The sequence below is a fragment of the Cololabis saira genome, chromosome 13 (assembly GCF_033807715.1).
Source record: "Cololabis saira isolate AMF1-May2022 chromosome 13, fColSai1.1, whole genome shotgun sequence".
In the NCBI taxonomy this organism is placed as follows: Eukaryota; Metazoa; Chordata; class Actinopteri; order Beloniformes; family Belonidae; genus Cololabis; species Cololabis saira.
Genome location: NC_084599.1, coordinates 27,430,586 through 27,446,650, shown reverse-complemented (window position 1 = coordinate 27,446,650; position 16,065 = coordinate 27,430,586). Strand labels below are relative to the sequence as shown.

Here is a 16,065-nt window from a genome sequence, read left to right as displayed (position 1 = left end):
CTCAAACCTTCAACATGATTCTGAAAAAAAGTATCTTATCTTCTGAAACTCTCTTGAATCATTTTATCATTTGAATTCAGTCAAACAATCCTTCTCTTATAGCCAGCTGTAATCAAGTGGCAACCTGAGCCGTGCCTACTCATGCGGTAGTAACTGAGCGGCTCCAGCACCCCTGACTTGAAGCAGTTTTGAAAATCACATTAATTTCAAGGGTTGCTGCTTACGTAGAACAAACTGTAAACAAGACCAGCTATAAAGGTAACCGGTACCTACAGTATGTCCCCAAGACAAGCACAAGAAATACCAAAAACTGCAAGCAGATATTGATGTCTCTGCCTTAATTCAAATAAACCGTCTTTTCTGGAACTCAAAGGATCTGTACAGCATGAAGCTACTTCTGACTAAAGGTCCTAACGCAAATTGATCTGTTTCAACTGAACTGAAAGACAGAAGAAGAAATAATTGTGTTAAATTGGTGAAGAACACCAATTTGACACATTTGAAAATAGAAAATGATTCTGGGTAGGATCTCCCATCCCGACATTGCAGTATCCCTCGTGATGCCAACTAGATGCTTGTAGCTTACAGTTTAACTGCAGTGGGCATTGGCTACAGGCCTCCTTTAAGGGCAGATCATACAGCTCAGCAGGTTGAGATTATTCAGTGTGGATTAAACGGTTTATTGGTTCAGATTAAAACACTGCAGGATAACTACTGTATCTAATGGAGTCAGACTTAAAGATAATAGGTCAAAATTGTAAAAACGTATTGTGATGAAACCTGGAAAATCAAATCATCAAGTACATTTTATTTACAAAGGTAATGCTTGAATTATTGAATTTCTGTCTTCCAATAATCTGACAATTATCTCAAGCAAGACATTCGGTTTGGTTAAAATGCCTGAAATGTCTGATAGCAAATATATGTGCTAACAGTTTATAAATGTTTTTAATTGTATGCCTTCATACAAAGCTTAACGTCCATCTGATAGGATCTATGGAAAAAAATATGATATAACTTGAATAAGATACTGCTCCATGAACATAAAAAACAAAACTGAGTTCAGGGATACTCAAGCAAGATCATATAATGTATTTATATTATACTGAAAAAGGGTAACACTGAAATAATTGAGTTCTTCATGGGAGCAGGATGTATGAAGATCCTGATTTTGTTATTAGGTCAGATTGATCCAAATGTACACAAGCTGGACAACAGATAATCACATTTTCCTTTGACTTGTTTATTTTTATCATGGGAAGCAAAGAGTTGAGTTACTGTTGGGAAAATTTGTATTGCATAGTTGGCCGTTCAGCCAGAGATTTGTCACTTGCCATTCCATTTTTCTCACGATAAACCTGATGAATGTCTTTTAAAAAAACATAATTTTTTTCCAAGTCCTTGGTCACCGACTGGAGGACTGACATTGACTGATAATTGTGTGTGCTGTTGTTGTGTCTTTGTTCTGTGGGTGGGGGGCTATTATTGATTCAACTATCAATCTTTTCTTTAAGGGGACTTACTGTTCTGCTCTGAACTGACTTGTAACTGGCTCTCCCAATGAACACCCGGGAGAAGGGACTGACATCTTATTTCCGATCAGAATAATAAGATTCAAATAAGTTGAAAGTCTGCTGTCGATTGTTTTTTCACCAAGAGAAACACGCAGAGAAATCTTGTCCACTTTAGTTTTGATATTGAGTGCACAAATACATTCATGGTCATCCATAAAAAGATCATGTCCTTGTTTTCCCTAGTGACTTTAATGAGGGCAAGTGAGTTTATTTGTGATTATTCAACTTCCTGCATTCCTAGATAGTTCACAAAAGTCATTTGCTGAAGTAAACTGCTGTTTTATACCTTCTTTAAATTGCAATCCATGTAATCATCTTTGATCAAACATGAAAAACCTATATGTCATGGTGAACCAGCAAATCCTAAAATCACCATCACATTGCAGTTAAACTGGATATAAAACTGCACTGCAGTCTTTTTGCATGCATATCATTGCATTTAGTGGGGGGATTTGTTAGGAATACCTTTCATTGTCCAAAGGTAAATTATTGATCTAATACTGGTTCCTATCGTGGTTGTAAAGATTAAAAGTCATGACATGGACTTGGAAGGCAACATTAAAACAATCTTATGCTGTGCTTTTTTTTTTACAATGGGATGGAATATGAGAAAAAATAATTTCTCTTTATTATGTCAATTTCTAAATTCTGCCATTTTTGACATCTCCAATAGCGCCCCATACATCAAACAAAAACACATCGGGGAAAGCAAAATCTCCCAACACTGAATCCAACGCTTCAGCAAAGTCGTCAGGATTCTTCTTGTCTTTGCCCGCTTCCACGATGGTGGTTGCTGCAAAAAAAAGAAAATACAAGTTAACATTTTTGAAACAGTGTCCAAGGTTAACAGGTTACCTATTTACTGTAGTTGTATCATTATTTGTCTTTTTTTTTGTCTACAAAAAAATAAATAAACAAGAGTAAAGCAAGCAAAGTCCATGGCTTACTCACAATATCATGTGTTGAAGAATAACTGTAAAATGAGGTCTGGGATCCAGTTTCCATCTGACTCTTTATAAGTAATAATAATAATAATATTAATAAGAGAAAGACAATTGATGGGAAAATGTATCTACCGGTATAGATTTTTCCACAAACTGCCTGCGAAACTAAATCACATTTTTTAAGGATTTTATTTATTTATTTATTTTTTTTTTTAGTCCCAGAAATAATTTATATCCCCCTCCATGAGCCTTTGGTCAAATATGTGAAGGACTGCACTTTTTCATGAAGTAATCTAAGCAAACTAAGGGGAAGAGCACACGTAAAAATCTTTATCTTACATCTCCAGAGATCCCAAATGTTTCTGAGGAAATCTGGCTTGGAAATCTGTGAAAGGACATTTCATTCTCTAACAATCACCACAATAAACCACAGCCGGTTGCCATTCTTCATTCAGTTAAGATGCTGTGATCTTCAGTGAGGATACTAAGTCTTTTAATGAGTGCAAGAGTGTAATTCACTGATAAAACAAAGATGAGATCTGAGTCAAATTAAATGGCTTTCTTTGGCTTCTACCTCTCAGGTACTTTACTGTAATGTTAGATCACACACATTAGATGACAACTAAGGAAACTGCCTCAGCACAGGAGTATGGGATGTGGCAAAAAGCTCTAAAAAAGCGTCTCCCCTCCCCAGGAGATGACATATTCTTGTGAATGAATAAATATGCAATTGAACTGTTTGTGTAAAAAGAAAGGTCAAAAATGTTGAGGAGGAAATAAACTCCACTCGAAACTTCCAAAAATATCAAGGATAAACACACAGCTGCTCATTTAGTACATTTACTTTATCAAAGATAATCCATTTTTGAGGATTATTATTTCTTCTCCATCCAGCATTCCAGTGATATGAACAACATGGGAAACAGACAGCATTGATTAGATTTTTTTTCCTTCTTTAAACCACTCAAACCGCTCTCACACTACAAGCCACACTCCCACAAACAAAATGTCTTATAGTGCTGTATAGTGCTTTTTCTATGTTACAAATGCACCCACAAAACAACGAGTGTATCGGAGAGCTGCTTCATATTTTGGCATCTCTTGAAATTTAGTTTGTCAGGACAAGAGTGTTAGGTGGGTGGTCTTACCCAACTCAAGATCTCTAATACCCATGTAGCTCTCCAACAGGTCATCTACTTTCCTGGTGGCCCGTTCTTCAAATTCATTCTGCTGGCAGAGCAAACAGAAAAACACAGATATGGAAAAAATGGTCATGTGTTTGTCAAAGCATGTGAGGCTCTGTTTGATTTCATGTAATACAAATACATCAAAGGTTATGGATAATTACATCCTCATTTAGACGTATGAGGGAGATGCGACTGTGTCCATGTGGAATCTTTCAAAGGTGCCCTGCCTTTTAAACCAGTGAGCCTTTTCAGCCTCCAATTATTAATTTTAAACAATTTTGTCTGTAAACATGAGTTTAATTTGTGAAATTCTGTGCGCGTATTGAGGAAGTTCCCACAATTGAGTTTGATTTGTTTGTTCGTTTGCGTGTGAGTGGGATCAAAAGTCAGTGTTTGGTTCAGTTCAAGTCAGCTCCACACTGTGTTATGGGAGCTTTCAGCATGAATGAGTACAACAACCCTCGAGTCAAGAGATCTGTAAACAACTAGAGCATAGAAATGACATGGAAAATGCAGTTTAAGTGTGAGGATAAAAACATAAACAGTCCAGTAGCTGTGTGTGAGTGTGTGTGCACGATTAGGAAGTTAAAGCAGACGTTGTTGGTCAGAACTTTTGTAACTCACCACCTCTTGAACTGTCGCCGCACCCTTGGAGCGTAGTCTCAGCGTCTCCTTCCCGTTCACCATCTTGCCCTCATTGGATTTTGGCGCTCTCGTCCTCATTCCAATCATGTCTAATTGCACACACAGGATGGTAGTCATTATTCAAAACAAATAATTCATTTAGTAAGTGATAACATAGTTAATATCCTTTAAACTTATTTTTTTTATTAATGAGTCTCCTTGTATTTGGCTTTGACTGTTAAACCAGTAAGCTGTTCTTCTATTATTACCCAAGAAAAGAATATATTGCCAACAACTCGTATCTGCATTTCACACACTGAAATTACACATCTGGATACGAAACATTGCAGGGCGCAAAATAAGGCGCTGTGATTCTCATTCCCTTGTTAAGAAGTGTTCAATTTTTTTCCCACAGAGGGAAAAGATGAGTTTTTTGATAAATTTAGGATAAACTAAGAGAACATGGGGACTCACAGCAGCATGTTACATCTTAGGGGACAGAGTACCTCCGCAGAGGCCCAGATGGCCCCACATTTTCGGTCATATGTCGAGCACTGAACTATTTCTCAGGGGGCTACTATAAAATAACATTGTTTTAGCATATGGGTCAACGACACTGCAGAGAAAAATAAATATTTCCAAGGGTAAGTCACTTGTTAACATCAGCTGAAGTGTGATTGAGAGAAGGCATCTACCCCATTGAATTAATGAATGAATGAATTTATTTCGAACATGTATATAAAAAATAAAAATAAAAATAAACAGTAACATCTTCATATGCATGCATAGGTTCGAAAAAGGAGTAGGAAGAAGTATGCACTTTTTCCTAGTTCCTAGCCCTTTATAAATCGAATGAAAGAATTTATATTATTGCTATTTTTATATCTACACAATATCCATATAAATATAGTCTATATAAATACTACGTAAACATGCCTATTACTACATAATTATCCATTTAAGTATATAGAAAATATAAATATTACATAAATATTATATCAATATATAAAAAATACAAATATTATATAAATCTATATAAATATACACTATATAAACTAAATAAATATCCCTATATATATATATATATATATATATATATATATATATATATATATATATATATATGCTACATACATAATAAATATATAATATATATTACATAATTATAACTATCCCTCTCAACATATAATATATACTACATAAATAACCACATAAATATCTAAACATATCTTAAGCAAGTATAATATACATTTTTCTCTACTTTACCTGTCTATAACACTCCTCGTTAACCCATTTCCTCTTCCATATAACTGTTTATAAATAATCTTTTTTATCTCTTTTTAAACAGATTTATTAGTACTTTGTTTCATTTTCTGCTCCGAACTGTTCCACAGTGTCACTCCACAGTTTGATATGCACATGCTTTTCATTGTTGTTCGTACGCTATGTTTTCTAAAATTTTGTTCTCCCCTTAGATTATAGCCCCTTTCTCTCTCTGTGAACATTCCTCTGATATTTTTTGGTAGTAGATTATTCCTTGCTTTGAACATTATTTGCGCTGTTTTGTATTTAACCAGATCCATAGTTCCATAGATCCATTAGTTATGTAGGCCATGCATGTCCCAAAAACGCTCAATGCTTTAACCATATGCATTCATGGATGTGACTTGGATTAACCCCTGACACAAATATTACACCTCTGCATGAGGAAGTGTAGACGTTCCTCAAATACAACATTATCCTTAGACAATGCATTGCTTTAATAATTTATTGCAATGCATCAAAACCATCATATTCAGATATAAGCTAATGTGGGTGTGTGTTTAGGGTATTCATATTTTTAATTTGCTAAAGTAAAAAGTACCAACTGATTTAAAAATGAAAGTGAGGTGGATTCTGCTCGACACCTGTGGCAGTGACCAGTCTGATGTAGTGAACAAAACAGAACATGACGGTTCACTCTCACACAAGAGGTGGAGGGTAGAAACGCCACGTGGAATTACAGAGTGGGACAAGTGAGCGTATATTTTATGACAGGTGTATATAGTGCTTCCCTCTATTATTGCAACTACAGTGTACATCAGCAGGAACCCATAAAGCTGAGTCCTAGAGACTGCAGCCTGAAAAGGATATCTGCACGGTTTAGAGGATCTTCTCTTTATCAATGTGAGCTATCATGTTATTATTTATTAACACAAAAGCCAAAAGCCCCCCCCAAAAAAAAAATTCTTAGTCATTTGATATAATAATGATATGAAGCCTGTGGGCTGAGAGAGAGACAGGGCCATTATGAAGCATTATAAAGCAGAAGATAAAGGAAGCGTTAGAAGCTGGAACAACTCCTTAGGTTATTTATATTTTCATTCAAATGGGAGGATTTTTGACTCAGGTTTCACGTAACAGTGAATTAACTTCTCATTCAGGTCACTTACACATTTTCCTGTTTACGTTTCCCTGGTATTTTCATCTTATCTTTACTTAACAGTGAGGTGACCTGAGATATGGATCTTTTCCAGGAAATCGCTCCGATTTACTGTTAACCACCTCACTCAGTTTCATGCCGGAAATGCGTGCTTTCCATGTTCCAAACCGCATGCAAAACAATAAAGCATCCGCTGGATATCTGACATGTAAAACCATTTCTTGAAAAGACGGTGGGAAAAAAGCTGTCTTGTACTGAAACTGAGCCATCTTGCACACAATTACTTGACTTGTGTGGGGAAAGTGCAGTGCACCACGAAACAGCTGATGTCAAATATTACTGGAAGTTGGGTCATTTTTTACCTATAAAAATAATAATCAAAAAATGGACGTATGAAATATTAACACAAATTGCTGCCTAAACAAGCAGTTAGTGTCTGAAATTTGATCACAAATGGGGACTTAAGTCATTAATCAGAATCAAATGTGTTTCAAAAGTTACACTATTTTTGAACCTTTGACCAAAAACATTTGATCACGTTACCTTTCAATGAAAGTGAACTTTTGTGAAGACTCTGACATGCAAGGCAATTAAACAGAAACTAGGTTTACTGAAGCGGGACAGACAGTACTGCCTGTTCTAATCTGTACAACATACTGTATGGTACTTATGAAAACTTTGAGCATGTACAGTACGTCTCACAGGAAACCAATCTTTATCCAATTTAAAGTTTGATTATTTACTTTCTGGGCAGGGTAACAGATGTTCTATTTAAAAGCTGTACTTGTTGTTGTTGTTATGTTGTTATGTGTGAAGAAATTTTTACCATCTGTTAGTAGAGTTGATATTTAGCATGCATAAAAGTTGGAACTGGCTTAAAAGTTAAAATGTACATGTACTGTACAGGTTAAGTATTCTTGGCAATAATTTTATGCAATAAGGGACAAGGCTCATTGCATAAGAGGTTGAGGGTGGACACCATGCTCCTGTCTGACAGGTGCTTCCTTGATCTTCTATTTTTGTTGAGAGTTACTTTATGCATTTCCTTTTGTGCCTGGAAATGACCTCACACTAATAATTTTGGCTGACGTTTCCCGAATGCTGTCATTACACTCATTTTATAGCTGTAGCTTCTGTGATTATAATTTTCATTATCTCGCAGGCAGTCTGTTTGCTGATGATGAGAAGAGGTTATTGTTCAATGTGGCAGAAAATTACCTTGTGGTCAGGTTTGGGTTTTCCAATAATCTTTCAGAATTTCTGCTTCATATGAGGTGAGAGTTTATGATTGAAATTTGGGAAAATGTGCTCCTTGTTCCAGTGTGTCCAAATCCCTATGCTAGCTGCCATTCATTTTAATTCATTTAAAGACTCAGAAGACACAAATAATTGCATTTTTAGTCCAAATACCCGCAAATGTTGTTGACTGTTGATGGTTTTTGTTGGCCAGTACTCAAAGGGCAATCTCAACCAGCGATTTCAGCTGACAATTCCCACATATTGTGTTGTATTTTTCACTTACCAAAGGCCCTTTTGGGCCCCACGAGGCGGAGAGTGAAGGGTATGCCTCTCGGTTGCTCTTTCAGCATCTTAGCCACCTCATAGTGCCGACATCCTACAATGCTCTGCTCATTGATAGCCTCGATGTGGTCACCAACACATACTGTCTTCAGCTGGTCAATGGTGCTGCCTTCTTTTATCCTCTGGAAAAAATATGCTTAAAATCATTCTCGTATATTTAAGTTGCACAGCGCTTTCAAATTGGTGATCCAGACATCATCAAATGGGAATTAATTCACGCAACTGTTGAAAATAGAAATGTTATTGATATCTAAAACTGAGTTTTAACATCTCTCAAATGCCCTTACAACTTGTTTTTGTGTCTTTGCTACTGTAAACATCATGATCCAAAGGGTTGCATTTATGAGTTTGATTTTATCTGTCTTATGTGAGTGTTCCTTTATGTCATAGGTCCTACTGTGTTATAAAACTTTCCGGAGATTTTCCATGCAACAATTGAGACTATAGTGGTTTTCAGAAAAAAAACACGGAAGAGGAATCCTTTAAATTTTTCTGTCACAGAGGAAAAAGCCATGATAACGTAGCCTCTCTGTAATTAGGTTTTACATCGGTCTTTTACTGAAAGTTCTGACCGACTTTCTGAAAACTGCAGTTGTATACTTTTACAACCAGCCAATAAAAAACTACATGTTCAGCCCTTCTTGTCATTCACCTTAATAAAAGCATATCCAGCTCCATTGTCTGTGATGGTCAGGCCCAATGCATCTTCTGTCTTTGTCACCTCCACTTCTTTGGTCTCCCCTCTGACGTGAGCGAAGATGAAGTCCTCTAGTCCAATCTGTCCCCCCAGGAGCTTCTGCATGTCCACTTTATGAGAGTTTAGGGTGCAGAAGAGGATCTGAAGGGGGGGGATCAGAAAAAAAGTCACAACAGTTACTTTTTACTACCAAGGTGAATGTATCAAACAGATCTGGAACAAATGTCACTATCATGACAAGTGGTTGACAAAAGACAAAAGACATAATATTCTATATTAAAGTATGGGACTATTTCTCTGAAATATCCTCTGAGTTTATTACTAAAGAAAATACAGCAGATCAGAATTTTTAGTGATGTAGTAAAGATATTAAACAGCAGGGGGCAGTAGAGCCAAATGGGTTTGAATTCTTGAAACATGTCCAAAGTAAAAGTCCTCAAGTCTGAATTTCAATCTCACACCCTTATACTTGTCTTAAATAGAAACACATTTTTTTCACGTTAGAACTTGCCACTCTCTAAACACACAAGTCAGCGTACTTTTCATTTAGTTGCAGTGTTTTTCCTCCTAATTCTTGGTTTCATGTTAAAATAAACAAAAACTGCTGTTTATACTCAATTTAGTATTCAGCAACGTTACCTTAAAGTTCAAGTAATAGCCTACTTCATAATCAATGAAGGAAATCCAAGATAACATATAAGGACTGTTGTCTTGGAGAAGTTCCTGTTAACACTGACTTTCTTGCTAAGTTGAACAGCCTGACTGGAGTCCAATGTCTTCTGCGTCTGACTGTATAGTACCGGTAATTGAACACTGCTGCTGCTGCTGTTCTGTCAACTGGAGGTCAAGGAAACATTTGCACTTCTCACTATCTCCAGCTGACAGCCTGATATTTCTGCTGCAAGGCGTCTTGTATCTAGGTGTGCGTGGGGTTCAAGGCCCCATAGGTAGGCTACACTGATAACGCAGCAATTTATATGCTATTTAGAGGAGGCATTGGTACAGATCCAAAATTAAATTACTATTAAATTACTTAGTAAAAACTTACTTGTACTTGTTACTTTACTTGTGTGGCAACTCCACCTGTTTCATACTTTACTCTTAATCTGAAGCTGGTCTATGCAGCAGGTTTTTCTACGGTTTAATTTGTTGGTGGACTGTAGTTATCCATACCAACACGTTCATACAGGAAGGAAAAGTTGTTCACATAACTTTGACAGTTTCTGTTTCAAGTAGAAAGCTGTGGTTAATGAAAGTTACACAGCAAACTATCAGGAAAACTTCACAATGCAGTTCAAGCTTCCTGGTGCACCTTGCTGCCAGGCTGGTTATCAAAAACTATTGTTTTGTTTCTGTCAGGCTCTCATAGCCATTTTTTGTAAGATTCAAAGAGTCCAAAAGCAGTAATTAAAACTCCTGCGTTAATGAAAATCATATTAGTGTTTAATAACTTGGCTTGTTTAACAAAAGGAAGCAGGGGAGTGCAGTAGACGCGACCAGGCGCAGTGACGGCCTGACAACAGCTAATAACCTTGGTGAATATGAAATATACACTTGTTCATATCACTTCATCAGTAATCATGTATGGTCATGTGTAATGCACAGGAAGCAAAAGCCTTCGTCGTGGCCTTCAATACTGATAACTATTTGATAAAGGTGGTGTTGAAAAGTCATTGTTGTTACTGAGTATTTATCCAAGACTGCAGTGGAATAATAGCAATTATTTGCCACTTGATTGATTTGCTATTTGATTGTTTAATTTAACAAAGTGTTCAAGTCCGAAACATAAAATAGCTACTCCGACTGCAAATGCCTTTCTGAAGTATTAAAAAAGAACGTGTGCGGAAGTGAAGCGTGGAATGTGGTAAGTTTGGTCACCCCTGACCTTGATCTTGTCTCGAGGACTCCTTACCGCCACTCTTAAACCTTTGATTACACAAAGAGGTTCTGATCAAAGCCTTAGTTCAGGCTTGGAGCCTAAACATTTAGGAAAAAAAATGAGCTGAAATGTACAGGACTGTCTCAGAAAATTTGAATATTGTGATAAAGTCCTTTATTTTCTGTAATGCAAAAATGTCATACATTCTGGATTCATTACAAATCAACTGAAATATTGCAAGCCTTTTATTATTTTAATATTGCTGATCATGGCTTACAGCTTAAGAAAACTCAAATATCCTATCTCAAAAAATTTGAATATTCTGGGAATCTTAATCTTAAACTGTAAGCCATAATCAGCAATATTAAAATAATAAAAGGCTTGCAATATTTCAGTTGATTTGTAAGGAATCCAGAATGTATGACATTTTTGTTTTTTTAATTGCATTACAGAAAATAAAGAACTTTATCACAATGTTCTAATTTTCTGAGACAGTCCTGTATAAACGATTGTCTCCACAACACAAACCTATGCAAACAGAATAGAGATGCTGGGTAATGTTTCTTTTTGGATAGTTTTGGGCTTATTTTCATTTTATTGAACTCTCTGGTAATTATAAATTAGATTATTAAAACATTTAGACAAATGCATTAACAACTAAGTGTTTGAAGTTCTTTTAGTAAACACAAGATTATTATCAGCTGGCTTTGTTTCACTCGGAAGTCCCACCCATGCCCTCTTAAATGAAAAGTATAGGTGTTTACAAAAATCTACTTGTTTGTTTCCGCTGTAACGCTCTATCGGATGAGTGCAAAGTCTGGCAGACGGTAGCAGTAAATAATCTCAAACAGTGCATCATGGAAAAAAACATGGAATGGAAACAGAATGCCAGCTTCCTACGGTGCTGTTGGACCAGCAATGCAAGACTGACCTATGACCTGGCTGTTTTAAATCTTCCTTATTTTCAATTTAACGGTAAATGCCACTTTGTAAGCATTTTGCTTTGGTACCTCTGAGGGTGAAATGTCAAACACCTCTGCGATCTTGGTATACAGCTCTTTCACGTTGGTGAATCCGTGGATGCGGCCTGTTGGACTCCCATGAGCCAGCTGGGTGTGGAATATGAGCCTTGGTCTCAGGTATTCTGGAGGCCCTGGTGGCGGTGGTGAAGGGGGAGGAATAGGGGGTGCTGTGGGCTCCATACACCCCTGTTTTTGGGCCTTCTGCTCCTCTGTGGCCTCAGCCCCTGCTGCCTTGGAGTCCTGCGGGCTCATATCCTCGCGGTGCTGCATCGACCCAGCTCAGGTTTTAGTCCTTCCCTGGAAGCCCTGCTGGTGCACCACTCTGGCAGAAAGAGAAACACCGTCCTTCCTTGCACTTAGCTGAACAAACACCCAACCAACCGCCCAGAGGTTTAGGGTGAGATAAATTAATGATGAGGTGTAGCTTGGTAACAGTAGCTGAAAGAGGCCAGCCAGTCCCTGCCAGCTGGAAACCCAACACCTTTTGAGTTCAGGTGTGTCACACCTGAACTTGTTGCAGCTCCCGCACAGAGAGCACTAACAGCACACACCAGGTACATTTATAACACTAATTCCCCATATCAGTCAAGCTGCAACAAGTCTCACGCACAATTAGCCCTTGATATGGGAACATCCCTCTGAGGTATGAAAATTTCCGGCATATCTGCATAATAACTTTTGCGCTGAGCAGCCACAGACAATACCCGAGTGTCACTGGTAAGATGATACTGCTGTGCACGCAGTAAGGTGCAACTGCCCACCGGCCTTGTTTAATGAAAGAGGATTTTTCTAGGTTGAATTTTTAGTGAAGAGCTGACCTTTTTAACAGAGCTTGCAAATACTCAAGATGACAGTTTTGGCCAAGTATACATATGCTAGTTCTCATGGGTATCCTTTTTACACTGCCAGCATTTTAAAATATCGTTTTCCTTCCTTTATTCTACCAAAACATGTATCAACACTACTTGGTGCTCCATGAACTAATAGGATAATGGGAATAACTAAGATACAGTAGCTTAGAAAGGGAATTTCCACACATCACACAGGAAAACAAGTGATGGATGTTTGCTTGTGCACAAATACGGGTGTTGTTCTGAAAATCCATGACAACCAGCCTTGGCATTTTTAATTAACTCTGTCATGGACCTAATATAGTCTTGACATGTTATTTGTCAGTTCATGCCATGTGATGTGCTCATCCCATGCAAAAAATAAATGTGTTTATGTCAGGATGCAGAAAGCTATCTTTCTTCCTTTCAGATGGAAAGATTCCACACAAATAGTTGGTGAAGAGCCAGTCCAACACACAGTAGGTCTTTTATTCACTATGACTTCTGTCTTTTTCAACCTGGAGTAAAGCGAAAGGAGCAACAACAGAATATGAACTCAGCCAAGAGAAGCCATCGCCTTAGATTGTCTCACATATTTCGGCCTTCCCATCCTGACAGCAGCACCATGATAAGTGTGATAACCCTACACGAATCACCGATACAGAGGGGTTGCAGAGCAATGCTCAAGGCCTTTGCGGGGTTTGTCTAACTGTTAACTGAACTGTTGGTGTATGGACCGGGAAAATCTTGCCAAAGCTTTCTACGATAAAAATGATGTTACAGTGCATTTCAATGCCTACCCATGGCATTTTCTTAACAGTGTAACATATTGCACATGCTTTGAACCATTAGCTCTAAAGCTTCACTATGTGACAAGTTAAAAGAAGAAAATATTCTATTTTTAGAAAGCACCACAAGAAAATGTGGTATATCATAAACAAAGTAGTCAGATGATTTAGCTGCAGGATTTAAATTATTGATGATCAAGTCATTTTCCATTTGAATAGTGCTACATTGTTAAATAATCTTGCAAAGTGTGCTCTCTGTTTTTGAAACATGCCAGTTTACTTCTCCTTTCCCAGACTTCTAGTTTTTATACTATGTCTCCATTTGTTAAACATATGCCGTGTTTTTGAATTAGATATATATTTACGTGTATCATCGTGCAGTATATCAAAAGTTAATTTAATGCATTCAGATGTATAGAAAGTGTACAATCTGTGTTCTTCTCCTTTATCCTGCTTTATAATCACGACTCTCTGCACCTGCGATATAATGTGCATGGCTATAGCTATGTGTGCGTCACTGCCCTGGTTTTTCATGCAGATGTGCCCTTTAGGCTATAACAAGGTTTCCTGAAGTGTTTCCTCATTCTTATCTTCCAGAAAAAATCATCCATATGTTGTTGTTTTTTTACTGCAGATTAGCACAGGCAAAGTACAGTATATAAGACAACACAAATGATGTAGATAGGAAACTAATGATACAATTTCAGAGGTTTCGTTTAAACTCAACTTACATCAGATAAACTATTGTAGCCTAAATTTCTCACTGGTCCGTAAAGAACAAAGTGGTTTACGGATGTCTCTGGTAGTGTGGAGTCTGTGACATCAACAGCTATAACAGATGTATGCTTGAGCTTATATTTTTACTTATATAACATTTGAACAACTTTGGCTGCAAACATTCTTTATTACAAAAGAAAGCCGCTCCTTCAAATCTGAAATAGAGAAGAATTTCATGACAGCCAGTAAAAGAAAGTGAGTTACATTTTGACTGATTGCATGACCATAGCTTAAATATTTTCCCCATATGAGACTCTGAAGAGATTGTGTGTGCATTATTTTTTTTATATTGTTAAAGTTACTTACAAATATTGACAAGAGGGTGGAGAAAATTAAGTTGAATACCGTAGTCTGTCAATATTAGCTAAATGTGTTGTCCGCAGTGAATAACTTAGAGCTGGTCAGCTATGTTGATGTCAGTTTTACATCTTTCCGTCCACTCAACATTTTGAAGTTTGATGATTTGCTGCTGCTAACTAAATTATCACTTAATAATTGTTATCCTAATCTTATATATTCTATGCCTTTACACAACGATGCATGCGCACACCAATACATGCAGAAATAAGATATATTCTGACCTAGGTATTGAGTCTTTGACGCACAGTAAATTAAGTGGCGTTAATAATCAGCAGCGTTGCTCTGATATTATCTATGATGTCATCAGAGCTGCTGTGATAGAAATGTTGTTAAAGGTTAGAATGCTGTTACTAATGCCTCTTTATGAAACACATCCTTGTGGACAGGGCAGAAAAATAGTCTGTAACCTTCATATTACGAAGTAAATCTGTGATGAATCAAATTACATCAAACCAACTGACATGCTGGAAGAGTGGGCTTTTGTGGTGATCAGTCTATCTGCCCACTTAATTATCCATCATCCACACTGATAATTCAGCAGGAAAAAAGAGGCGTTCATTGCCTACGCTACAGCTACTCCACTTCCTCATGAAGCGTGATTTCCTCCTCTGTATCTGCCTTGTTTTCTGGCAGTGGGGATGGAGGGAAAGACCAGGGACTGGCTGGTGTAAGCCAGAATGTGTGAGGGTGGTGTGTTAGCTGTGTCATGTGTCAGCACACAGCCTCTTCTGTTTCTGGTGGCGTGGCAGTGCCTGAGCAGCCCGGTGAGGGGAGAGAGAGAGAGAAAAAGCAAATCCTTGTGTGCCTTTCTCCGAATTGTTGTGTTATCAAGCTCTCTATCAGTAGAAGTGTGCGTTGTAATGAGCTGGAACTGATACCACATTGATTTTGTCAGCGAGTAAACAGCAACATATATATTCTATGTGTTTATATTTCCTTTTTATTGAGGCCAAGTTCAGGGTCAACTACTGAAACTCTCAAACAACTTGCCCAACTTGCCCAAGGTCAGTTGCTGTATCAAGTTGCTCAGATCTGTGCTATTTATGTAAAACTGAACTCTTATCACTACCCTGCTACATTTTGCTTTGCTTTTTAAGACAGTCACAAACAAACAAATTCAGTCCCCCAGTGTGATTACAATTTGAACAGGCTAACAGACAAGTTTAGCCTTATGACCTTGTTCTGCTGATTGTAGCTTATTGTGGATGAGGACTTTATTCTGCAAACAGGAGGAAGAGTGAGATTTTACCTTTTATTTAATGTTTTTCACTATGTGGCATTACAACAAAAGCCAAAAGAAGACTTTTTTCCTGAGTCAAGGATTTTTACTTCTTCTCATTAGAATGGGAAAACATGTCCCCAGCTTTTCTTGCTCATTAT

The 16,065-nt window shown here is 37.4% G+C and overlaps 1 protein-coding gene across 3 annotated transcripts; it reads right to left on the bottom strand.

Moving 5' to 3' along the window:
* Positions 1-1,955: 1,955 nt before the first annotated feature.
* Positions 1,956-12,417, bottom strand: gipc3 (GIPC PDZ domain containing family, member 3). 3 transcript variants are annotated; one of them, XM_061737193.1, is made up of 6 exons: positions 11,919-12,417; positions 8,985-9,170; positions 8,274-8,454; positions 4,330-4,439; positions 3,667-3,748; positions 1,956-2,367 (listed from the first exon to the last, which is right to left on the bottom strand). In XM_061737193.1, exons 1-6 carry the CDS (start codon positions 12,198-12,200, stop codon positions 2,216-2,218), a joined length of 993 nt encoding a protein of 330 aa, XP_061593177.1. In that variant the 5' UTR covers positions 12,201-12,417; the 3' UTR covers positions 1,956-2,215. The 3 variants fall into 3 exon arrangements, with proteins under 3 accessions (XP_061593177.1, XP_061593178.1, XP_061593179.1); XM_061737194.1 differs by having other exon boundaries at positions 3,667-3,745; XM_061737195.1 differs by having other exon boundaries at positions 3,667-3,745; positions 4,333-4,439.
* Between the last annotated feature and the right edge of the window lie 3,648 nt (positions 12,418-16,065).